Consider the following 26,696-nt stretch of genomic DNA (forward strand, 5'->3'; position numbering starts at 1 on the left):
TACGCCACCACCGCCCTGCTTATTTGAACTCTTAATAATACTATGAAATGTACTTGTCACAGATGGAGAAATAGAGCTACTGAGTTAAATAACTTTCTCAGCCACTGAGTTGCTAAGTTGGGCTGTGTCATAGACAGTTGGGTCACCAGGCACAGGCAGGTTAGTCTCTCAGCCTGCCAGCATGTCCCTTCTCAGAGTAGCACCAAAGGTAGCCTGCTCAAAGTCCATTTGAGTGTATTCTTTTTCTTTCTGTCATCGTAGACAGTTCAAACATAGACAGAAAATGGCGTTAAATACCTAGAATGTGCCTAAGAAGAAAGCAAGACTCGAGTTTTGGACCCTTAGTTTTCTGAGTCCCAGGCTTCTATCTCTTCTATGAAGACATAATAAATAAAATAAATCTGAAATACCCCCAAATAATTTTTTGCATTACTGGGGATGGGAGAGGGAGCTGGGATTGACATGTGAATTATTCATGTTTCTAATTTAAATTAAAAAATTTTTTTAAAAAGTTGCATTACTGAATACATGTTGCTTTGTTTTCAATTCACAAAATCCAGTAGCATAAGCAGGGTGAGGTGGCACAACGTTTAATCCCAGCACTCAGGAGGCAGAAGCAGGCAAATCTCTGGGAGTTCAAGGCCAGCCTGGTCTACAGAGCGAGTTCCAGGACACCCAGGGCTACACACAGAGAAACCTTGTCTCAAAAAAAAAATTGTGTGTGTGTGTGTGTGTAGAGAGAGAGAGAGAGAGAGAGAGAGAGAGAGAGAGAGAGAGAGAGAGAGAGAGAGAGAGAGAGAGAGAGAGAGAGAGAGAGAGAGTGAGTTTGGGGATTCCTGATCATGGTATACCTATGGAGGTAAAAAGACAGCTCACAGGAGTGAATTCTCCCCTTCTCCCATGTGGGGGTGTGGCATGTAGTAAGTGTCTTTACCAGCTGAGCCATCTTGCCAGCTCAAATACAAATTTTTCTTGAGCTATTGTTAGAAATGTTGGTGGCAGAGCATCATCATGGTGAGCACCAGATAATCATATCTGAACCTTCCTACCCATGTCATAAACTGCTCTGTCGAGCCACGTTATTGTGACATACCTTGTCTGAAAGAGAGTCTGTACTTGAGGGTTTGTTCTCACCGCCCTCCCTTTGTTTGCCTTACAGGATAGCTCTCATCCTCATGGTCTTCGTTAATTATGGAGGAGGAAAATATTGGTACTTCAAACATTCAAGTTGGAATGGTGAGCTACTAGTCCCCCACCCTGACCCCCAGAGAACTTTGGATGGGAGGATGACCCAGCATTCCCTGTGGGCACTCCACCAGGGCCCTCCCAGCTTGTGCAGAAGCACTCTGGCTTACTTGGGGCCCTTTGGTTTTGTTTTTCCATGGATCTAGAGTGAGACTGGATTTTTCTGCTGTGAGATTTTGGTCTCCACAGGAAATGTGAAAGAATTGGTTCTACACGATCATTGTTGTGGTCTAGATAGTAGAGCTACTGTATTCTTGAGAACTCTGCCTTCTAAGATTTACAGTCTTACTTGGGGTGCCACCTACAAAGACTAGTATGAGTGGCACTCAATAACAGATATAAATCTGGGTGAGTAGTTGCTGGACAATAGGTATTTTAGAACCAGAAAAATGACACGGAGTACCTGATCATTACAGACACAGACTTTTGAGAACTTTTAGTTGTCTTTATTCTGGCCAAATAGAATATTTTTCTTTTGTAAAAATAAACATTATTTTACAATATGATTCTATAATATAATTACAGAATATTTTTCATTCTGTAAAAGTCCCGGAAGCCTCTAGAAGAGAGTATACTGTGTTTGACCACTGTCACCCAGATTCTGTGTATGGATGACTGAGTCTACAGCTGATGCAGCTCAATACTCAGACATAGAGTCCAGACACTTGTAAGACTTGAATTGTGCTTAAGTATTTAAAACAAGAGTTATCACTTCTTGTCCCTTTGGCTATGGTCAAATATAAGACAAAATTCTTACAAAATAGCTCAGCAGGTAAAGGTGCTGGCTGCCAACTTGAGTTCAGTCCCCAAGATCCATATTGTGAAAGTTACTCCTGTAAGTTGTTCTCTGATCTACACGTCTCCTTATCCACAAATAAACAAAGTTAATGGAAGGATTTAAAACGAGAGTCCTAGCTCCCACTCATACCTAAACACCAGCTTCTCTCTTGTGTGACCGAACAGTTTCAGTTATGTTCCTTGTTGGGCACTCTGCTGGATGACGTGGAGTGTCTGGCAGAGGGAGAGAATAGGTTTTTGACTGGTATGTGACACTGCGGCAGTGTCACAAATTCATCCACAGACTTCTAGTGTGACTGGTTTATGATCAGGGAACCCTCCCAGCCCCAGGCCCAGTGGCTGTATGTGGCTCCTGTCTGTGTAAATACTCAGTGCAATGTTCCCATTGGGAAGTATTTATATACTAGAGTTCTCTTTCTTACCAATGTTCTTTCATCATCTTGCAGGACTGACGGTGGCTGACCTTGTCTTCCCATGGTGAGCTGACAATTGCTATATTGCGGGAGTTATACACATTAGTGATTAACTCCTGTCATCAGCAATGCATTGGTGATAAGAACAGAAAGAGAAAAGCACTTCCTTCCCCTTGGAGTCCTTTTAACCACAAGCGAGTCCAGACTTGAAATCTCTACTTCCTCCATTGCCTCCCATCTCCTTGACTGCCTGTTGCTTGGGACTGAATCTGTGCCTGCTGGAAGGCTGTGTCTGACTGTTGTATGACTGTACATTCTGTGTGTGGGTGCTGTGTGTCTCCCTCACAGAGGGCTTCACTCTGCACTTGAACAGCACAGAGAGCGCCAATGGGGAAGGGATGGGACACTCTTCAGAAATCTTTAGTAGAGTTCTACAAGGGATTAAGTCACTGGCTCCACTGACCCCAGACAACAAACGTCATTGCTTATCAACCAGTATTCATAACTGGTTGCTTTCAACTTCTGTGTTTGCTGCTTTCGGCAAATGAGATGCATACATTATCTGGGCCAGAGGCACGAAAGAGTACATAATTTAAGATTAAAACCATGTATTAGCTTAGGTTATAAGGGTGATTCCATGGGAAATCCAAATCAAGCAGGGTTGACTGTCATATTGTTCTCTTAAAGATAGAGTACCCAGACAGGCTGAGTGCGCAGTAGGACAACAGTCTTTAGTGACCTCAAGGTGTATTATTAACTCAGCTGTGAGGTCCAGCAGGAGTTCCAGTCTCTTAGGACGCAAGAGGTATTTCATAATATTGCATGGCCACTGCCTGCCGTCGGCTCTTCCACAGATCATCTCCCGTCCTTTGTCTTTGAAAGGCTGGGGCCCCTCTGTGACCAGTTCTGGATCATGAGCCTGCATTTGCTGTTGTGAAGTCATGCCAGAAGTTAGGGGACTGGGTAGTTGGTATACTTGACATCATGCTTTTGCATGTGTACATAAAAGATGTCTGACATTTGTGTGTCCGCATGGGGCTGGAGACTGACACTGAGACCTTGTGTGCGCTAAGCATGTACTCTGCCACCCAGCCAAGTCTCAGCTCCAAAGATGAATGGTCTGGCATGAAACATCTTGTTAGAACACGTATCTTCTACTTGATGCTGAAATCCTACCATAATCCCTGAACTTATAGTCAAGTTCCGTTCATTTCCTAAATATGTGAAATCATATTTCTTAAAAATTGGTACGGTAAACGAGTATCTGTGAATACGGATAAATACCTAGCAGGAAATGATAGTTGTAAATTAAAATCTAATATGGTAGTAGAATAAAAACATCTCCTCCCTAGTGGATGCTTGGCCTTGTCACGGCATGTTTCCCATTTGATGCACCATTTATGTTTACACGGATGCGTGGAGCCATCTGAGTGCTCGGTCACTGGAGATGGCTCCAGGAGAATGTTTCCCATGTTGGAACGCTGGTGTGGTATTACTACCATAGACTCCAGGACTGGGGAGAAGTGTTTGTTGCTTTGAGAAGATTTGGACAGGGCAAATATTTTTTGAGATCTGGTAATGATTTCAGCATACAGCTTCTCCCTTATTGCTCTATGAGACAGATAAATCCTGGAAGGGAAGCCAGGGGACTCTGAGAGGCAGCCAGAGCAAGCCACATTTCCCTAACACTGAGCCAATATCTAGGAAGAATGTACTGTGGTTTTGTATTGGTTGCTGTTCTCTTCAAAGGGACAAAATATCTCACAGGAGCAACTTAGAGAAGTTACTTTAGCTCAGGGCTGCATGACAGTGGAGGAGGCAGCTTGCTCACACTTGGCAGCAAAACAGGAAGCCAAGTCTGGTGCCAGGAACGGGCTGCTGCAGTCCTCTGGCCCCACCCTGCGGTACTCTGCTGACCAAGTAGTCAGAAGGCCCCGGGATCTCCAAGACACCACCAAACGGGAACCTACTGAACATGTGAGCCTGTGGACAGCTCACATCCAAAACACCACCAAACGGGAACCTACTGAGCACGTGAGCCTGTGGACAGCTCACATCCAAAACACCACCAAAAGGGAACCTACTGAGCACGTGAGCCTGTGGACAGCTCACATTCAGTGTTTTTTGTTTTGTTTTAAGGGAGACTGTGTGCTTAAGAAAGGAAAAGGAAATATGTGCCATGTGACTCCTACCAAATGTGAGAGAGAGAGAGAGAGAGAGAGAGAGAGAGAGAGAGAGAGAGAGAGAGAGAGAGAGAGAGGGAGAGGGAGAGGGAGAGGGAGAGAGGGAGAGAGAGAGAGAGAAGCTTTTTTCTTTCTTCCAGGAGAAGGAATGACTTGCTAAAAGATTTGAATGTTTTGTTTCTGAAGGACTTGGACAGTGTATTAACACAAGCCCCTTGGGTCCCAGTGTCCACAGCTTTTCTCTCTGATAAATGCTTGCAGGATTATCCATGGAAATCCCACTTACTATTAGCCAGTTTTCCTCCTACAGCAGGCCTTGAAGATGTTCTGTCAAAATTCCCACCAGCAGGGCTGCATTCATCTCCCTCCCGTATTATGAGCCCAGCACTGTTTCTGTAACTGGCTGCTGTGGATAGATACTGTGTCACCTCTCTACAATAAGATATCAAGGGCACATGTATAAAAACTGGAAATGACCACCTACCAATAACCTTTCTTTTTAGGTTTGTGTTTATTATGGGATCTTCAATTTTCTTGTCAATGACTTCTATCCTACAACGAGGATGTTCAAAATTCAGACTGCTGGGGAAAATTGCCTGGAGAAGTTTCCTGTTAATCTGTATAGGAATTATCATTGTCAACCCCAATTATTGCCTTGGTCCATGTAAGTATCTCTGTCCTTTGTTTATATAGAGTCAGGTTGAACTATGGAAAAGACTTGGGTTTTGTTTTTGTTGTTGTTTTGGTTTGGTTTTTCGAGACAGGGTTTCTCTGTGGCTTTGGAGGCTGTCCTGGAGCTAGCTCTTGTAGACCAGGCTGGTCTCAAACTTACAGAGATCTATCTGTCTCTGCCTCCTGACCCTGGGATTAAAGGCGTGCACCACCACTGCCCGGCAAGACTTGTTTTACATATATATATATATATATATATATATATATATATATATGTGTGTGTGTGTGTGTGTGTGTGTGTGTGTGTGTGTGTGTGTGTGTAAATATATATATATATATGTATAAATATATATTCAGTGTTTGGTATCAAACCCAGGCCCTTGCACATGCCAGACAGCTTTTTGCCACTGAGCCCCACATGTTAAAATCTAATGTAATTCTTTCATCCCGGATCCCTCCCAAAGGATGAATTATTAGAAGAGTATGTGTACTGCTTGAATACTGTTGGGTACTGTTACACTTAGCTTGAAAATTTAGTAATGGGTGTCTACTCTGATTCCTGTGATATAAAAGAAAAGTTAGACTGAGTGAGGTTGAAGTGTTGTTTCTGGGTCATGTCCATGTGTTCATTGACAGAGGAGAAAACGACCAGGTCAATTTGTTCTCATACTCTGTCTCTTTTGGGTCCATGGACTATTAGTGTTGACTGTTAGTTTAAGAATCCATCCTTGGGGCTGGAGAGATGACTCAGTTTAAGAGCACTAGCTGCTCTTCCAGGGGTCCTGAGTTCAATTCCCAGCAACCACATGGTGCCTCATAACCATCTATAATGAGATCTGGTGCCTTCTTCTGGCCTACAGGTATACATGCAGACAGAACACTGTATGCATAATAAATAAATAAATCTTAAAAAAAAATCTGTCCTCACCCGTGTGCCAGCTGTGCTACTGAGAAGGGGACACTTGTCATTGCTTCTGTCCTCTTCAGTGACACCAGATGGTGAAGACAGGATGTGAGAGCCCTTGGTTGGTACCTGTTGCAGACAGGAAGGCGGCAGTTACTGTCCCGGGGCTTGCCTTGTCTCTGGCAAAGGAGAACAGATACACACCAGTCAAATCCAGCCCTCAGGCAGTGAGTGCCTTTACTGGAAGCCTAAGAGCTTAGACCAGTGGTTCTCAACTTTCCTAATGCTGTGACCCTTTAATACAGTTCCTCATGTTGTGAACCCTGACCATAAAATTATTTCATTGCTTCTTCGTGATTCTGCTACTGTTGTGAATCATAATGTAAATGTCTGTTTTCCTGTGGTCTTAGGTGACCCCTGTGAAAGGGTTGATCCTCCCCCAGATTGAGAACCACAGGCTTAGAGACTGGATTCTGCTGAGGTGTTCTTCCCAACCTCAGGGGCAGCCACTACAGGGTTTGCTATAGGTTCTCTCCCCAGGATACAGCCCGTAACCTATTATAGGTGGTGAACAGTGGTTTGGTTTGTTCTGCATGTTTCTGGTAACATGAGAGTTATATCCATATCCCTAATAGGTGAGGGTTGGAGCTGGATTCCATGCTACAGGGAGTCCCTGCTTTGTCCCCCAACTGAGTTAAGTTGGCTCGGTGCTTGTTTACAGAGAGTATGTGTCCCCAGCCCATGTGTATCCTCGAGCTATGATAATTTACTTACGAGTAATACAGGCATGTCTCCCCTGCAGGAGACAGCACTGTCTTGGGGTAAGGTGGATCCTGCTGGCTTAGCCTTCGGTGACTTGTGTCTTTGGCAGTGTCTTGGGATAAGTTGCGGATCCCTGGTGTCCTGCAGCGGTTGGGAGTGACATACTTTGTGGTCGCTGTGTTGGAGCTCCTCTTCTCGAAGCCTGTCCCTGACAGCTGTTCCTTGGTGAGAACCTTATGTGTGTGTGTATGTGCGGGGTGGGGGGGGGCAGACTTGGTCATTTATCAGGAGTTGTTCACTTTCTTTTTCAGTCAGGGTCTCTCACTGCCTGGATCAGTTACAGTACACTACACTAAATTACAGGACCACACCACACATCAGCCCTCCTGTGTTTGTTCTGGGCTTGGACAGATAATTTTTTTTATTCTACTATAAAGGCCAAAACCCAATCACTGGCTTTTCCCATGTTCACTGTTGCCTCACGTGAGCTGTTCTTGCCCTGTCAGGAGAGAAGCTGCTTTTCTCTTCGAGACGTCACTTCCAGCTGGCCCCAGTGGCTCATCCTTCTGACACTGGAAAGCATTTGGCTGGCTTTGACACTCTTTTTACCTGTCCCTGGGTGCCCTACGTAAGTGACCCCGTGCCAGGTAATCCCTTTGTGTGTGTGGTGCATGTGTGTGCATGTGTGTGCATTGTGTGCATGTGTGTGTATGTGTGTGCATGTGTGTGCATGTGTGTGCATTGTGTGCATGTGTGTGCAGTGTGTGTGCATTGTGTGCATGTGCATCTGAAGGCTGGAGGACAGGTGTTATTCCTCAGTTGTCAATCCTTTCTTTTGTGTGACGTAGAGTTTGCCAGATAGGCTGGGCAGTGAGTCCCAAGACTCCACCTGTCTCTACTCTCCAGGGCTGGTATTACAAGTGTGTGTTACCATGCATGTCGTTTCTTACTTCAATAAAAAGTGTTGTATGTGTATGAGTGTTTTGCCTGCATGTGTATCTGTGTACCATGGGCACACAGTGATTGAGGAGGCATTGGATCCCTGGATTTGGACCACCATGTGGGTTCTGGGAATCAAACCCAGGTCTTCTGGAAGTGCTCTTAACCACTGACCTCTCTCTCTAGCCCCAATTCATGACTTGACTGGGTTGCTTTCTTTTTCTTTCTCCCTCTTTTCTTTTCCTTTTGTTCTGCTAAGTTAGAGGTGAGGCTCTATAGCATTGAAATTTCTCTAGTCAGAGGAATTCTCTTTCATACTTTCTCCTCTTTGAAGCTGTCTTTACACAGAGAGGAGGGTTGAATTGTCTCAGAATCACCCTGAGTAAAAAGTGGACCTCTTTCCAGTGATGGGGGCTGTTGTCCAGTCAGATGGGTCCGGGGGTCAGGGCTGTTGTGGCCTGTTTGTATGTGAGGCTCTTTAAACCTGTCCCCCATGGATAGCCACTGTTCAGCACTATCCCTTCTGCGGTCCTGTCAATTAAGTGTGCTTCTCACTTCCTTAGTGGCTACCTTGGCCCTGGTGGTATTGGCGACTTGGGGAAGTACCCTCACTGCACTGGAGGAGCCGCCGGCTACATCGACCGCCTACTTCTGGGAGACAGTCATCTGTACCAGCACCCATCCTCCACTGTGCGTGCGTGTACCTTGCTTTTCCCTGGGAAGGACGCTTGAGCCAGTCTGACACTGTTTAAGGACAGTGTGGTGGAACCGTTGTTTGGAAAACTGGCTGCATTCATGCCACAGGTGTTCACTGTGTTGGTAGGGAAAGGTATTTTTGATTGTGGAGAGAGAATGAGCCATATAAAATAACAAGTGGTATTTTATTTAGCTCTTTGGATTTCCAGCCCCAGACTCCGAGACAGGATATGTGTGGGGTGTCTCCATTGAGTTAGTCGCTGTGAGGAATGCAGCTGAGGGAGTTGAGCTGCTCATGTCTCCTCAAGGCTCTGGTTAATCTGTGAGCTGAGGTGGCATTTGAGAGCTCTTCTGCACCGGGTGAGCGGTGGGTCCCTGTTTCTTGCTGGATGGGGATTGTCCCCAGCACAGGAGACTTTGTTTGGAAAGGCAGACAATTCCCACGTTTTCTTTTTTCTTGTTTCACATTGCTGGGCTCCAGCTCAGGGCCCAGTGAGCTGTGCCCACCCTGCAGCTGTCTTTAGTGAAGGACCCTGGACGAGTTCTTGACTGAGACCTTTCAGCAGCTGACACTTCTTTCTTTTTGTTTCTTTTTGTTTGGTTTTTACGACACAGGGTTTCTCTGTATTGTTTTAGAGGCCTTCAGTCCAGCCCGGCCTCGAACTCACAGAGATCCACCTGCCTCTGCCTCCTGAGTGCTGGGATTAAAGGCGTGCGCCACCACCACCCGGCCTGCCGCTGATATTTCTCATAGCTGGGGACAAATCTTTCAGGCCTTACAATGGTTAAGGATACACTATACATCTCCAAGTTCTAGAGTCTCATTTTTATGTTAAAAATACAAATGTTTTATTTTAATTGATGAATTTTTTGGAATGTTAGACTTTAAAGTATGGGCCTTCTAAATGCTGAGCAGATTCTTGGCCCCTAGGCCACTCCCCCTTCCCAAATATATTATTAAATGTTAGGTGCCTGAAAAAAAGGTTAGGAGCTGTTGAAGCTCAGTGGGGTCAACTAAAACAGAATGAGCTTGTAATTCCCGTCCTGTTAGGCCTTTGCATGTTGTTAAACGAGGTCCAGCACTCTTTGCCAGACTTGATAAGGTGGCTGAGCAGGATCATGGCTTACTTTGCCTGTGATGCTTATAAATTGCCCATGAATTTCTGCTGTAAAAGCAAAAAAAAAAAAAAAAAAAGGAAGGAGGGAGGGAGGGAAGCAAGCAAAATAAGAAAGAAAGAAAGAGCAATGGTTGAAATGTCTTCAAGTTTGCATTCCCTCTGAGACTTGTGTGCATTTTTGTGTTTAGTGAGTGACTGCCACCCTCTTGTTCTGTTTTGTTAAGGTCCTTTATCACACTGAGGTGGCCTACGACCCAGAAGGAATCTTAGGGACTATCAACTCCATTGTGATGGCATTTTTAGGAGTTCAGGTATTGGTTCCTTTCATTGGGCTATCCTTTTCTGACATTTTGTGACAACTGCTAGCAGCATAACTAGAAGTCACCTCACTGTAATGAGGGAGTTGAAGGAGGCCCTCTGCTGCCCCACAGCTCTCTAAATTCTGTCTAGGATCAAGATCCCATAAGCTAGGGTGGGATAACTCAGCAATTCAGTTGACTAGCTGAATCCTTACACTCTGGAACCTAAATTCTTACTAGTTGTATGTTTATCGTAGCCCAGGAGTCTGTGGATAATGAGTTCCATTAGTGGCCATATTTATGTTTGTCAACTTCTATCTCATTGGCCCGTTGCATTCCTTCTTGTATCCCCAGTGTCTTGCATCTGTACGTAGCAAATAACTCTATGTGCTGGATAGTTGATGGATGAAAAGAAACCTGGGTTCATCTCGGGTGACTCTCTTGATCGTACTGTTTTCTTCTCCAGGCAGGAAAAATACTACTGTATTATAAGGATCAGACAAAAGCCATCCTGATGAGATTCGCCGCCTGGTGCTGCATCCTTGTAAGTGACCAGCCTTCCTCACTCCCATTGTGTTCATAAGACTGGCATTTATTAAGAAGAAATGAGATGTTGAGCAGCTGCTGGCTCAGCACGATGGATGTTTCACTTGAATAACAGGATTCACAGAATAGCATCTTTTAAAAAAATCATTCTTATTTTTTTTCCTGAGCTTGGAGCCCAGGACCTGGTGCATACCCAATGCACACTCTTCCACTAAGGTACAGTCCTAGTGCCAGGAAGGAAGACATCTTTGTATCTAAATTCTCAGACTTATTTTCTTAGAAAATTGTATTATATAAATAAATAAGAGTGTCTGGCCGGGCGGTTGCGGCACACGCCTTTAATCCCAGCACTCGGGAGGCAGAGGCAGGTGGATCTCTGTGAGTTCGAGGCTGGGCTGGACCGATAACCTCCAAAACAATACAGAGAAACCCTGTCTCGTAAAAACCAAAAAAATAAAAAATAAAAAAAAAATAAAAAAAGAGTGTCTGCCATCAAACATCAGTGAAGACGGCTGGGGGAAATGTGTAAGTGATGCTCTATATGAGAAGCCTTACAGAAAGACTAGGCAGGGATGGGGTTGTAGTTCAGTAGAAGGCTTAGCATGTGTGATACCCTCAGTTCCATCCCCAGCAGCCCCTAAGACTGGGTAGGTGGCATGGGTCTGCATTTGGCACGAGGAGGCAGAGGACCCAAGATCAACCTTAGCTATATACTGAGTTTGAGGCCAGTGTCTCAAAACAGATACGTGTCTCAAAAACAGAAAAATTTAAAAAGGCCTGGAGGGATGGCTCAGTGTTTAAGAGCACTGGCTGCTCTTCCAAAGGACCTGGGTTCAATTCCCAGCACCCACAGGGCAGCTCACAACTGTCTGTAATCCCAGTTGCAGGGTCCAACACCCTTACACCGACATATGTGCTGATACCTTGCATGTACAAATAAAGCTGTCTGAGGGTCAGAGAATGAAGCATGCCACTAGCCAACCATAGGTCTGTACAGACAGACAGGAAGTGAGGTAGCTGGGCAGAAACAGGATATAAGCAGGGAGAAACAGGAACTTGCTCTCTTGTCTGCTGAGACGCTAAGGAGGTGAGGTGTGCTGTGACTTGCTCCTTCTCTCTGATCTCTCAGCATTTCCCTCTATATCTGACTCCAGCTTTTTATTATCTAGACCAATTAAGAACTTAACTCCATTTACAGACATACATGCAAGGCAAAACACCAATGCACATGAAATGAAAAATTAAAAAAAAAAAGAAAAAGAATGGATATTTAGCCAGGCGGTGGTGTGCATGTCTTTCATCCCAGCACTTGGGAGGCAGAGGCAGGTGGGTTGCTGAGTTCAAGGCCAGCCTGGTCTACAGAGTGAGTTCCAGGACAGCCAGGGCTATACAGAGAAACCCTGTCTCAAAAAACTTAGAGAGAGAGAAAACATAGTGGAAACAACCAGACAAACGATAGTTTTAAGGGCAGGAACATCCCAGTTAAGAACATGAGATGTGCCTGGCTGGCTGTTCTTTTCCCCAGCCTCGAGGAGCCACATTCTCTTAGGAGGAGGTGTGATTTGTCACTTACCTTCTCTGACTCAGAGGACACGGAAGATGGTTTTGGATAATATTTTAGTTACACATCTTACAGTAGGTATCCAGTTAAAAGAGCACACTAAAAGGTGTGATTTTTGGTCCTCGCTAGCAGTAACTATTTTTTGTCTCCATTGCAGTGTGCTTTGAGACTATATTACTGATCTTTAGCATCTTCTTTTCTTCATAGGGGCTTATTTCTCTTGCTTTGACAAAGGTGTCTGCAGACGAAGGCTTTATTCCAATAAACAAAAACCTCTGGTAAGCATGGTAGAGGGTACCACGGTATTGTTATTTCTCTTGTTGAAACCGGGTGTTCCTGGGAGTGCAACAGCCTCCCTCCCTCATCTCCCTGTAGGTCCTCCCTCGTCTCCCTGTAGGTCCTCCCTCATCTCCCTGTAGGTCCTCCCTCATCTCCCTGTAGGTCCTCCCTCATCTCCCCTCATCTCCCTGTAGGTCCTCCCTCGTCTCCCTGTACGTCCTCCCTCATCTCCCCCTTCTCCCTGTAGGTCCTCCCTCATCTCCCTGTAGGTCCTCCCTCATCTCCCTGTAGGTCCTCTTCTCCCTGTAGGTCCTCCCTCATCTCCCCCGTCTCCCTGCAGGTCCTCCCTCGTCTCCCTGTAGGTCCTCCCTCATCTCCCTGTAGGTCCTCCCTCCCTCATCTCCCCCGTCTCCCTGTAGGTCCTCCCTCATCTCCCCCGTCTCCCTGCAGGTCCTCCCTCGTCTCCCTGCAGGTCCTCCCTCCCTCATCTCCCCCGTCTCCCTGTAGGTCCCTTTCGTACGTCAGCACATTGAGCTGCTTCGCCTTCTTCATGCTGCTCGTCCTGTATCCGGCTGTGGACGTGAAGGGGCTGTGGACAGGAGCTCCATTCTTCTACCCAGGTAAGTCAGCTGTAAGGAATCTGAGCAGGGAGAGACCGGCTCAGTGGGGCCCTGAGCTTCCTCAGAGGCGAAGCCACTGTACTGGGGACATGTGTCCAGGAAGCTGAAGAGGAAACCAGCAGGGGCTGTGCTGCCCCAGCTCACAGGTCCCAAAACACTGCACCCTGTTTTTACACATTTGGCTTCTAGAGTCAGCAAATACATTTCGCTTATTTTCAGGTAGTATAAAATAGTGCAGTACTGGATACAAACCAGGACATGCTGTTTTGTTTTGTTTTGCTTTTTTGTTTGTTTGGGTTTTGGTTTGGTTTGGTTTTTGAAACAGGGTTTCTCTAGCCTTGGCTGTTTTGGAACTTGCTCTCTAGACCAGGCTGGCCTCAAACTCAGATATCCACCAGTGTCTGTCTCTTGAGTGCTGGGATTAAAGGTGTGCATCACCACTGCCTGGCTGACATACTGTTTTAAATAAGAAATAGGATTGTACTTCCTTTTTTCTCTGTGTGTGTGTGTGTGTGTGTGTGTGTGTATGTATACATACCCACGAAAGTGCCTGTGATGTGTACCAGAGTACAACTTGCAGGGTTCAGGTCTCTCCACCTGAGGCTTCCCAGGATAGAACTGAGGTCATCAGGCATGGTGGCAAATGCCTGTACCAGCTGAAACAGCTCGAGGCCCTTGATCCCTATGGGTGCAGAAGCATATTTCACACTTAAATAGCTAGGCTATGCATCACTTATTTGGGGTTGTGGGTGATAATGCCAGTGCGTGCTTTACATGTTTTGAGTTCATCTAGCCAACTCTGTGAATGATCAGGAAATAAACATGTCTGATCTCTCTAAGGGATGAACTCCATTCTGGTGTATGTTGGTCATGAGGTGTTTGAGGACTACTTCCCCTTCCGGTGGAAGCTGGAGGACGACCAGTCACACAAAGAGCACCTAATTCAAAACATAGTCGCCACTGCTCTCTGGGTGCTCATCTCCTACGTTCTCTATAAGAAGAAGATGTTTTGGAAAATCTGACAGCATTCACTGACGTGTATTGCTGGAGGAGTCCAGCGGCCCTGGGAGCAGGGTGTAAACAGCCTTTTAAAGGGAATCCTCCCGCACAGAAGGGACGTACTCCCAGATGCTGTGTCCACGCTGATTTTCTTACAGGTCAGAAATCTGCATGTATGTTTTTTACTTACATATTTACAGATTTGAAATGTTAATGCTCCTTTTCTTCATTTTCTATGAAATTGGTATGTTTGGGACATGTGTGGAAATCTCCTTGAACTTCCCAGAGGGGATTTACTATGGACATTTTGCCTCTGTAATGAAGGCCAAGGTTGGTGAGCTGGTTTGACTCAGAGGTAGAATAATTTCCTAGCTTGGAAAGTTCGATCCCTGGCAAGACAATCAAACGGGCAACAACAAGAACACAAGAAAACCCCAAATAATTGAAGGATGAATTCTAATCTCCTGAAAACTGCCTCCCTGTGCATGCCAACAAAAATACCGTGGCTTCTGCTGTGAGACTTACATAAAGCTTTTTGAATGGACTGTGTCATAATGTCTGATTTTTTTAAATAGCATGCACCTTAATGTTTCTAGAAAGGCAAAGTAGTTGGCTTTCTGATTTTCAGGGCTTTGATGAACCCATAGAATGCATTATCCGAAGCTACTGACTTCCTTCCCCACCTGGCGAAACCTGAAGTATAGATTTATTATTGTCAGCTATTCTTGTTGTGGCTGTACATGTCCTCCTACTATTCACCGCTGCCTGCCTGCCTGCCTGCCTGCCTGCACGGGCGTGTCTCCGGAAGGTACCCAGAGATGTAGCCGTGGAAGGAAGAGCATCTGCTCTTGCTGTGGGTTCTCCTGAGCTGCCTCCTGTGTAAGGGCGTGGCAGTCCCCTGGCCTGTCAGAGCTTTGCTTCTCTCATCTGTGGAAGGAAAGATGGGGTGCTCCGCCAGGTCTCCCCAGTGTTTAGATGTGATAAGGTGGGAGTCCATCAGCAGCTTCTCTGAAATCTTCACTGTAATCTTACAGAAAACCCTGGAAAAGGAATAGTAGCAAAACCATTTACAGCTCCATCGGAACAAATCCAATGGCTGTGCACAGTTTCACAGAGGTGCAGGTGATAGACAACCCTTGTGTGCTGTGCTTGCAATTCCCTCCTGGGGATTCTCTGTGAGTGTTGCATATTTACGGAGAGTTGTGATAGAGTTGTACTTTAGGCCACTCTTCTGTCACGACCTGGGGACATTTCAATTACTGCCCATGCATGTATGACTTTTGAGCCCCTCCCTTATACATTCCCGTTTTTAAAATACACATTTAATCATTGCTAAGTCTCAGTTCTGTCTCCATCTCCCGTCTCTGCCTGCTTCATTCTCCCTGTTACAACCACTGTTCTAGTCTAGATGCTTTCCTGATCTACATCTGAGACTGATCTACTGCCAGCAAATTCCACTTGACAAAGCAGGAGCTGGATCAAACCACCATCTTGTCCGGTCGTTTGTGCCTGAGCTATCTCTGCCTGGTGTAGCCCTCTTCATTTGATCCCAGCACCCTCTGGTGTTTGCCCATCTCCTGCACAGCCTTGCTTGTTGTCACACAGCTGCAACCCTCCCTCCCGCCCTCCTTATTGTCATCTTCCTCTTCATTTCTCCCCACCTGGATTTGATCTGTCATTTAAAATGCTCCATTTCGGGAGCACCACCTCTAATCCTATTCTCATTCAGAGCTGATATCTTCTTCGGGGTTCTCAAATGTGATATTCATCTGGTGGCATTAATTGCTTCTGCCTCATATGGTGGTTATTTTTCTTTTTATTGTGATTTGGTGACAAGAACCACACATTCTTCTGCATCTTCGTGGTACCAAATGCACGGCCTTGAACTTAGCAAGTGCTAAATAAACATTTAATAAAACAAAACAATGTGGTTGGGTGTTTTTTAAGACTTTAATTTTTATTTGTATGTGTATAGGTGCACATGAGTGGGGTGCCTGCAGAGTCTAGAAGAGGGCATTGGATCCATCTGGAGTTGGAGTTACAGGCAGTTATGAGTCACCCAGTGTGGATGTTGGGAACCAAACCATAGTCCCCTGCAAGAACTGTGAGCACAAAACTAACTGCTGAGCCATCTCTCCAGCCCACTTTTGTTTTTCAATGGTTTGACTGCTAGTTAAGTTGGTATGTCCAACAGAGAGTCTCCTGAGAATGCTGACGTAGCTGTTAAAGGGAACAGGCGGCTTTGCAGGCTCCTGTTGCTAACAGTATAGCTGGCCACAGCTGTGCGGGAGACTGTCCTATAGAAATGCATTTTCCCTCATTTGCCTGTGTTTCCCAACCAGCTATTCTTGTAGTTTTCATGTTTGTGGTCACATCCTCAATGTTGGACCTGGTTTTTCCTTGTGCTTGTCTGGTGACCTGGTTCCTGTGATATTGTTGCCCCAACAGACCTTGGAGAAAAGGTAGTTTTGCTACCAAAGCAAATCACAAGTGATGCTTTTCCACATCATAGTCAGCAACGATGGACACTGATATGACCCAAGTAAGGAAGAGAGTCTTGTGGACACCATGGTGAGGGAGAAAAGCAGCCACATTCTTTGATACAATATCACAAGAAAGGTCTGTAGGCCACTTACTCTTCCCTCTGAAACTCCTTGAGTTGGGTCCCCACAGTCCAAACTGCCCTTAGCACTGTCTTTCATGCTCCTACAAGGATGGCCCATTAAGCCCCACCTAAAATGTTCAATGGCTTTCCTCTCCAAAGTCCCAAAGTCTTCCAACAAACATTCTTCCAACGAACAACACAGTCAGGTCTATCACAGCAATCTCCTTGCTCTTAGTACCAACTTCTGTCTTAGTCACTGTTCTATTGCTGTGAAGAGACAGCATGACCAAGGCAAATTAATGAAAGGAAGCATTTAATTGGGGCTTACGTTCTTAGTTTGGGTTACTGTTGCTGTGATGAAAGACCATGACCAGAGCAGTTTGAAGAGTAAAGAGTTTATTCAGTTTATGCTTCCACATCATCAAATGAAGTCAGGAACCTGGAGGCAGGAGCTGATGCAGAGACCCTGGAGGGTGCCACCTACTGACTTGCTCCCCATGGATTTCTCAGCCTGCTTTCTTACAGAATCCAGGACCACCAGCCCAGGGATGGCCCCACCTACAATGGGCTGGCCCTCCCCCATCAATCAAAATTAAGAAAATGCCCTACAGGCTTGCTTGTCTATACCACAGTCTTAGGGAGGCATTTTCTCAAATGACTCCTCTCAGATGAGTCTAGCCTGTGTCAAGTTGACATAAAATTAGCAGCACACTTATAGTGTGCTGTTATCATCATGGCAGAAAGCGTGCTGGCATGCAGGCATGTCCAGGAGTACTGAGAGCTACATCCTGATGGAGGCAGGGAAGAGAGAGAGAGAGAGAGAGAGAGAGAGAGAGAGAGAGAGAGAGAGAGAGAGAGAGAGAGAGAGAGAGAGAGAGAGAGAGAGAGAGAGAGAGAGAGAGAGAGAGAGAGAGAGAGAGAGAGAGAGAGAGAGAGAGAGAGAGAGAGAGAGAGAGAGAGAGAGAGAGAGAGAGAGAGAGAGAGAGAGAGAGAGAGAGAGAGAGAGAGAGAGAGAGAGAGAGAGAGAGAGAGAGAGAGAGAGAGAGAGAGAGAGAGAGAGAGAGAGAGAGAGAGAGAGAGAGAGAGAGAGAGAGAGAGAGAGAGAGAGAGAGAGAGAGAGAGAGAGAGAGAGAGAGGAGAGAGAGAGAGAGAGAGAGAGAGAGAGAGAGAGAGAGAGAGAGAGAGAGAGAGAGAGAGAGAGAGAGAGGACAGAGAGAGAGACAGAGAGAGACAGAGAGAGGAGAGAGAGACATAAACCTCAAAGCCCACCAACTAAACCACACCTCCTGATCCTTCCAAATACTGTCCCTCAGGTGTCTAAGCATTCAAATATATAATCCTATGGGAACCACTCTTATCCAAACCACCACACTTAAGTTTGTTGCTGTTTGGTTTTTTCAGTATTATTTCCTTAAACACAAACACCTCACATTGCTATTCCTTTTGTCTGAGCCATTAACCCCTTCCTGTTTGGTATACTTATTAGTCAAGTGCATAATCTAATTTTCTTACATTCAAATGATCATTCAAATTCAAATCAGACGTTTTATTTTCCAATTTTGTTTTTAAATTATTCATTTATACACTTTTTATACTTTAATGTTCTTTAGTTCATCTTTTATATTTTAAATAAAAAATTATTTTATATTCCACTTAAAATAGCATAGCTTAGTTATCCTTTCAGAACAGAATGCTACATTAAAGGACCATTAATTTTCAGGAAGTAACTCAAGTCTGACAGATTGAAGCTGCAAATGTATCCTTCTAATCAACCGGCGTGCAACCTGATAGGGAAGTCACTAGTACACTGTGCCAAGAATTGGAATGCTGTACTAAAACCGTGAAGCGTCACTGACTGAAATGTAAAATTCCCTGTACAGAAACACTGGGATAATTATGAAAATGTAAGTAATCCTTTGCAAAAAGCAATTGAGCAAGAGACCCCTTCGGTATTATTATACATGTTTGCATGTTTTCTTCCATAGTCAAACTATTAAAATGTTGTTAGACACAAAGAAATGCTGTCATTCTCCCCAGCAAGCTGTTGTCCTCCCACAAAGAGCCTATGTGTCTAAGAAATTTGAAAACGTGGGTATAGCAAATATTTTTTAAAGATAGAGTCTCTCACTATATAGCCCTAGCTGTCCTGGAGTCCAATCTGTAGACGAGGCTGGCCGCAAACTCAGAGATCGTTTGCCTCTGCCTCCTAAGTACTGGGATTAAAGGCCTACATTACTCCAGCTGACCATAATAAACAATTCTGTCAAGCAAACAGGAAAAAAAAACAGGCAAAAAGAATGCCATTTTGTGCATCCCACCACACCCTGAGTCCCAAGACCTATCTGCTTTTGAAGAACTGATTCTGTCGATTTTTTCTGCATCTATTGAGATGATCATGTAAATTTTGTCTACAAGTCCATATATGTGGCTTATTATATTTATTGACTTGTGTATGTTGAACCATCCCTGCATTTCAGAGATAAAGCCAAGTTGGACACAGTGTATGTTTGTCTGTATTCTGTTTGCAAGTATTGACTATTTTTGAGTCTATGTTCATTAGAGATATTGACCTGTAGTTTTCTTTTTTTGTGTCTTTATGTGGTTTGTGTATGAGAGCGGTCCTGGCTTTGTAGAAGGATTTTGGGAGCGCTCCGTCTGTTTCCCTTTTTTCTTTTTTGAATAGTTTAAGAATTGGCTGTAGATCTTGGAGTGTTGGGTAGAATTCTGCCGTCACTCCATCTGTCCTTGAACATTTCTTTTAGCTAAAGGCTTTTTATTGTGTTTCAGTCTCCTCATTTGTATGGGTCTGTTTAGATTGTTGGTCTCTTCTTAGTATGATTTTGGTGGTTTGACTGAAACTAGAAAAGCCTCCATTTCTTTTAGACTATCCAGCTTCATGGAGTACAGGCTTCAGAAATATTCCGATAGTAGTCTGAATTTCTTTGGTGTCTGTTGCTGTTTCACTGTTCATTTCTGATTCTGTTCATTTGGACAATCTCCTTTCTTTTGGCTAGTTGGGTCAAGAATCTGTCCATATTATCTTCTCAAAGAACCAGCTCTTAGATTAGTGATTCTTTGCATTGTTTTTGTTGTTGTTGTTCGTTTCATTGATTTTTTAAATATATTTTATTTAAATTAGAAACAATCTTATTTTACATGTCAATCCTCAGTTCCCTCTCCCTCCCCTCCTTCCATTCCTTCCCTCCCCCAACCACTCCCCCATCCCATCCGCCATTCACTCCCCAGGGAGGGTGAGGCCTTCCATGAGGGATCATCAAAAATCTGTCAAGTCATTTGGGGTAGGACCTAGGCCCTCCCCCATGTATCTAGGCTAAGAGAGTATCCCTCCATGGAGAATGGGATCCTGAAGTCCGTTCATGCACTAGGGATACATCCTGGTACCACTGCCAGAGGTCCCATAGACTGCCCAGTCCTCCTAATTGACACCCTTGAATGAATTGGCACAGGAGACCACTTCCTGAACATAACACCAATAGTACAGACACTGAGATCGACAATTAATAAATGGGACCTCCTGAAACTGAGAAGCTTCTGTAAAGCTAAGGACACAGTCAACAAGACAAAATGGCAGCCCACAGAATGGTAAAAGATCTTCACCAACCCCAAACCAACAAAGGGCTGATCTCCAAAATATACAAAGAACTCAAGAAGCTAGTCACCAAAACAATTAATTGATTTCTGACTTTTATTGTTTCTCAGCATTGCCTGGGTTTTTTCTTCTTCTTTTTCCAACTTTTTCAGTTGCATTAGGAATCTATTTATTCATGCCCTGATTTTTAATGTAGGCACATACAGCTATAAAGTTTCCTCACAGGACTAATTCCAATGTGTCCCAAAAGTTTTGTGTTATGTTTTAGTTTTCATTTAACTCCAGGAATTATTTTTTAATATTTTTCTTGATTTCTTCTCTGACCCATTCATCATTTATTAATGAGTTGTCTCATCTCCATGAGTATGTGTATTTACTAAAAGTCTGGTCGCTGTAAATTTTAAGTTTTATTATTTGTGGTCAGATTGGATAGAAAGAGTGATTTCAATCTTTTTGAATTTATAAGATTTGTTTTGTGTCTCATGATGTTATTTTGGAAAAGTTACCATGTGCTGCTGGGTAGAATGTGTATTCTTTTTGCATTTGGATAGAATATTCTGGAGGTATCTCTTTAAGTACAACTGATGTATACCACCATTATGAGGACCAGCCTCCAGCAGTGCAGGGCTCAAAGGGGATCCATGGAGTTGGTATACTAAGACTTTTTATTTGAGGGCCTAAGGGAACAGACACTCACACTCTCTTGATAGTTTCTTCCTGAACTTTTCTTTATTCTTCTTGTATATTCTGCTCTATATTTTCCTCTACATCTTATATACCCCAACAAAATCTTTCAGGCAATATAAAAATTAGTGTTACATTCTGTTTTTCAAGTGAATGATTATAATGAATATTGGTTTAAAAAAACCAAGTTTTTCATTTCCCTTAAATGATTAAAACAAAGTCATCCCAAGAATCCACATACATTTACATCTAAGTAACTTGTTATAGATTAACAGGATGTGAGCAAGCAAGGTATTTTTCTCGGCCATTTATTTTACCAGCAGGCTGCATATTGTGGTTACAAAGAATTAATGACTTTATTACTTACCTTGAAAGGTAATCTTATAAGGAATCTCAAAAGAATCCCAAATCTAAACTTTTATATATAACAAACAGCCCTATTTTAAATCCTCAGGGTATATACCCACTCATCAACAGTTTTTTATATCAGGACGCTGAGGGCGTAAATGGGCACAAGAAATTCATCATCATCCTTGATCACCAACCAGTCCTAGCAAGAAAAAAACGTGTCAGCTAATAGTTGGGCTGCTTTGTTTTGGTTCTCTAACCCTACTGTGTCCCTCACTTAGCTGTGTGCCTTTTTTAAACTTTAGATTGCCTTCTTGGGTTTTTCACCTCAAAGCTATTTGTCAAAAACATCTTAGTCTAACCTTATTTTCAGAGCTTGGTTTCAGCTATGATGCACTCTGAAACCTGTAACCAATCTCTCAACATTAAGATTAAAAGAATTTAAGCTAGCTGTGCTACTGGAACTCAATTGTTTTTCCTAATCATTAAGCTAAGCCATAGTCTACACGGCTCCTCAATAGAAATTCATATGTTCTAGCTGTGTGAAACTTTTTATTTTTTAGACTCTGCAGCCTCTGCTTTATCAGATGCAGGGACAACATTTTATCCTACTTTACCATATGTCATTTTTTTCTCACAAATTTAACAGTGCATCTTAGGAGGAAATCATCTTCATAATCATCCACAGGTAAAAATGCCCAGCAGAACGGGGTATTTCCAGGGGATGGTCACACTGCATCAAGGACAGTGGGGATCTCCCCACACCCATTCACACCATCCCAGATACCAGAGACAAATGGCAGCGGCAAATATGCAAAGACAGAGCAGTAGCCAGAAACACTCTGTCACCCCTCAAGTCAGTTGCCATCTGCTGTTCCTCTGACAGGGCCACCAGTAAGATGTATAGTGTCAATTCATCCTGTGTTCCACCGTTTATCTGTTGTCCAGGTGACCTGCCTATTGAAGAAAGGAGGGTACTGGTCACTACTGCTAATGGATTGATGTTGATGTCTTTAATTTCAGTGGTAGATTTGTTACGAATTGGGTGCCCCAAGTTTGGTGCAGATTTATTTGAGATAGCAATGCTGGGACTGGAGAGATAGTTTAGCAGTCAAGAACACTTGTTGCTCTTACAAAGGTCCTGGATTCAGTTCCCAGATACCATGTGGTGGATCACAAACCTCTGTTTTCCAGTTCCATGGGATCTCTAGACCTCTTATGACCTTAGAGGGCACTAGGCACATACATGGTATACATATATGCATGCAGGCAAACACTCATGTACATAAAAAAATCTAAAATTAAAACTTAAAAAAATTTAAAAGGTAGTTATGTCTTCTTGGTTAACTGTCCCCTTGATTAGAATGAAGTGTCCCTCTTTATCTCTTCTTATTAATTTTATTATTAGATTATTTTGACAGGTATTAGGAGAGAGACATCTGCTTACTTCTTTTTTCCCCTTTTTTAATTTAAGTTAGAAACAAGTTTGTTTCACATGTCAATCTCAGCTCCCTCTCCTTCCCCGTCCCTTCCCACCAGGCCCCACAGTACCCCACCCAATCTCCAGTCTGATCCCCAGGTAGAGTGAGGCCCTCCATGGTGGATCTCCAGAGTCTGTCATGTCATCCAGGGTAGGGATAGGGCCTCTTTCAAGAGTCCAGGCTGAGAGAGCATCCCTCATTGTGGGATGGGCACTCAAAGTCTATTTGTATGCCAGGGATAAATACTACCCAAGGCTCCATAGATTACCTAGGCCTCCTCACTGACACCCACATTCAGGGGGTCTGGGTCAGTCCCAGGCTTTCCACACAGCCATCAATATGGGGTCCAAGAGCTACCCTTGTTTAGGTCAACTGTTTCTGTGGGTTAAACCAGCCCAGTCTTAACTCCTTTGTCCATCAATCCTCCCTTTCTGAAACTGGATTCCAGGAGTTTCGTTCAGTGTTTATCTGTGGATATCTGCCTCTGCTTTCATCTGCTTACTTCTTGAACCCATTTGATTGGAGTACTTTTGTCTATCCTTTTTAAGGTATTCCTGATCTTTAAAATTGAGATGTGTTTCTTGTAAGCAGTGGGCAGTGGGTTGGTTTTGTTTCTTGATCCATTCAGTCTGTGTCTTTTGATTGAAGAATTGAGGCTATTGATACTTAAAGTTACTATTGAAATGTTAGTTGTGATCATCGTGTTTTTGATTTTTGGTGTTCTCAGTGGTACTTTGTGTTTTAATAATTAAGTTTCATATTTCTTTGCATGGTCTCTCTCCTATGTTAACTCCTCTCTTCACCCAGAAATAATGTTTTCTGTTTTTCCCTTAGGTTTGGTTCGTTGGATATAATTTTTTAGGCTGTTTATATCATAGAAAGTTTTTCTTTCTCCTTCAAACATGCCAGATAGTTTTGATGGGTATATTGTTCTGTGTTAGCTGTCATAGTCTGTGTGCTTCTTGTATATGCAGGGGTGTGTGCATAGCTTTTCTTTCCTTCTTATTCCATATCTGGTTGTGTGGCTGGTCCCTTCTTTCCTTGCTCCTTCACCTCCTCTCCCAGATTTCTCCTATTTATTCTGTCTGCCTGCAGGTCCTGCCTATCCATTTTCCTGCCCTGCTATTGACCTTTCAGCTCTTTATTAGACCAATCAGGTATTTTAGGCAGGCAAAGTAACTCAGCTTCACAGAGTTAAACAAATGCAACATAAAAGAATGCAATTCATCTTTGCATTATTAAACAAATGTTCAACAGTATAAATAAATGTAACACATCTTAAAATAATATTCCACAACAGATGTGTCTTTCCTTGGCTTGGGGAAGTTTTCTTCTATGATCTTGTTGAAGATCTGGTTTATGCCATTAACTTGGGGTTCTTTTATCTATGCCTGAAATTTGAAGGCTTGTCTTCCTTTTCCTTCCTTTCTTCCTTCTTTCTGGATGTCCCACATCTGTGTGCTTCTTGTGATTTTTTTCATGTTCCTTGCTTATTTGGTCTAGATCTCCACTTCCATTTTGAGACCTGATATCTATCTTCTGCTTAATTCATTATACTTGTAATGCTTTCCTTTGAGTTTTCTATTGGGTTTTTCAATCCCATCTTCATTTCAGCTTGAGTCATCTTCAGTGTTTCTATCTCTTTATTGAATTCCATTTTCATGTACTGGATTATCTTTGCCATTTTTATCAGTCTTAATGTTTGTGTTTCCTTGGGCATCACTTAGGCATTTATTCTCCTTTAGCTCTTTCTCCTTATTTCATTGAGCTGTTACTTTGTGACTTCTTTAAATTCTTTGACTTAAGGACTTTTGTAGTTGTTCTTTTAATTTCTGTGTCCTGGAGGTCAATTCTGATTGGCAAGCATTTCTACAGGAATGGCTGTTAGGTTTTTAGAGAGAAGATGCTGGCTTGAGCTTTCATACTGTTACTTCTGCAATGAGATCCGAGCCTGTGAAATTCCTTTGTAGTTTTGAGTTTGTAATCAATGAAGCAGGAAAGGGGAGATGAGAGGGTGTGAGGTGTGTTTGTTCTAGAGGTTGGAAATGGCTTGGGTGGGATGAAGTCAGGTGGGCAGAGGGGACTTGGGTGGTATATGGGATGTGCTTCCTGTTCATAGTCAGGAATGTGGGAGCAGATTCGAGTGGAGAGCCTGGGTATGGCATGGGAGAGTCCTATAGGATGGCAGGTAGTAGGGAGGATACTGGCCCACTGTGGTAGTTTGAAAGAAAATGGTCCCCAAAGGGAGTGGAATTATTAAGGGGTGTGGCTTGTTGAAGTAGGAGTGCCCTTGTTGGAGGAAGTGTGTCACCGTGGGGTTGGGCTTTGAGGTCTATGCTCAAGATACTGCCCAGTGTGACAGACCACTTCCTGTTGTCTATGAATCAAGACATCAGAACTCTCAGCTCCTTCTCTAGCATCGTGTCTGCTTGCATGCTGCCATGCTTCCCTCCATGATGATAATAGACTGAGCCTCTGGAACTGTGAGCCACCACAGCTAAATTTTATTTATAAGAGTTCCTGTGGTCATGGTGTCTCTTCACAGTAATAGAAACCCTAAGACACCCACCCTAGAGCTCCCCTAAAGGGAAGGCAAGGAAGGCCAGACCACGTTGAAGAACTGGTTGGAGGACTCAGGTTAAATTAGGTAGGTTTTAGAAAATACCTGGATGAAGAGGTTAGGGGTGCTCCAGGGCTGGACCCAGGAGGAGGATGTGGGATGTCTGGTGGGTATGGAGTGGATGGAGGATATGATTCAAAGGATCATGTGGGTGGATGCAGGTGCTGCAGGTCCTGGTGGAAGCCCTGATGTTGGGTACCTTGCAGAAGGTGATGGAGCTAAGCTGGAGTACCAGATATGGGACTCTGCCAAAGGATAGAGGCCCCTGCTGCAAGTTGCTGGTGGCCAAACTGTACAAGGGCACCGGTTGTGGGAACTGGGTTTGATTCAGCAGGATGTAGAAAACAAGGGATGGGTGATGGGGGTACTCACCAGCTAGTCCTTAGACAAGGATGCGGAAAGTCTGGGCATGGAGTGGGGTGGTAGAGATGAAACAAAGCATCCTGTAAGTGGGGGAATGTTTAAACTTTGTGGTCATGATCTATGATTTAGGGGGTTGAAACATTGCCTATTTGAAGCTACTGGGCTTCATCCAGAAGCAGTGTGTACAGGTTAGGTCTTGTTTGCTTGTTTGTTAGTCAATTTGATACAAGTTAGAGTCATCTGGGTAGAAGTAATCTCAGTTGAGAAGATTGGCCTGCAGGTGAATCTGTGAGGCAGTTTCTTTCCCAATGATTGACATGAGAAGGCCCAGCCCACTATGAGCAGGGTCGATCCTGACCAGACTGTCCTGAGAGGTATAAGAAAGTAATCTGAGCCCTCAGGAGCAAGCCAGTGAACAGCAGTCCTCTGTGACCTCTGCATCAGCTCCTGCCTCCAGGTTCCTCCTGCCTTGACTTCCCTTCATGACGAACAGAATCTATAAGCTGAAGCGAATCTTTTCTTCCCTGAGTTGCTTTTGGTCCTGCTGTCTATCACAGCAGTAGAAACCTTCATGGGACTTGTTATGGGTTGTTGAGTGAAGGGCAGGCACCTGGGGTACTGCCGAGTTCATTCTATGGGGCAGAAAGGGGGTCCATTTAGATAGAAAGCCAAGTGAGAGAGAAGACCCGTGACAGAGAGAAGGCTTGAGATTTGGGGGTGGGGGCAGGACAGGAAAGCTGCAGCTGTCAGTACAAGGGGCAGAAATCATGAGCATCCTAGCAGAAAGGACAGTTGCAGAGCCAAGGACAGCTGACATTGGAAGGAAGTATAGACTGAGGCAGAACTTAGAGCACCAGCTACGGAGAGAAAAAAAGAACAGCATTATGTCAGTAGAACAGAAAAAACAGCTTCCATCAAGGGAGCATGTGAGGGCTCAGAGGTGAGAGTATG

The 26,696-nt window shown here is 44.1% G+C and overlaps 1 protein-coding gene across 2 annotated transcripts in view; it reads left to right on the forward strand.

The window, feature by feature from the left end:
* Hgsnat (heparan-alpha-glucosaminide N-acetyltransferase) overlaps nt 1-14,578 on the forward strand; it is a 31,925-nt gene extending 17,347 nt beyond the window's left edge. For both annotated transcript variants that reach the window (XM_040731780.1, XM_040731781.1), the window contains 11 exons: nt 1,160-1,236; nt 2,490-2,520; nt 5,143-5,303; nt 7,087-7,202; nt 7,484-7,605; nt 8,480-8,606; nt 9,955-10,041; nt 10,496-10,573; nt 12,344-12,414; nt 12,923-13,035; nt 13,876-14,578. In XM_040731780.1, coding sequence (XP_040587714.1) covers nt 1,160-1,236; nt 2,490-2,520; nt 5,143-5,303; nt 7,087-7,202; nt 7,484-7,605; nt 8,480-8,606; nt 9,955-10,041; nt 10,496-10,573; nt 12,344-12,414; nt 12,923-13,035; nt 13,876-14,057 — 1,165 coding nt within the window. In that variant the 3' untranslated portion in view covers nt 14,058-14,578. The remainder of the gene's footprint in view (nt 1-1,159; nt 1,237-2,489; nt 2,521-5,142; nt 5,304-7,086; nt 7,203-7,483; nt 7,606-8,479; nt 8,607-9,954; nt 10,042-10,495; nt 10,574-12,343; nt 12,415-12,922; nt 13,036-13,875) is intronic.
* The last annotated feature ends 12,118 nt before the right edge of the window (nt 14,579-26,696 follow it).

Source organism: Mesocricetus auratus, unplaced genomic scaffold (assembly GCF_017639785.1).
Source record: "Mesocricetus auratus isolate SY011 unplaced genomic scaffold, BCM_Maur_2.0 Super-Scaffold_100026, whole genome shotgun sequence".
In the NCBI taxonomy this organism is placed as follows: Eukaryota; Metazoa; Chordata; class Mammalia; order Rodentia; family Cricetidae; genus Mesocricetus; species Mesocricetus auratus.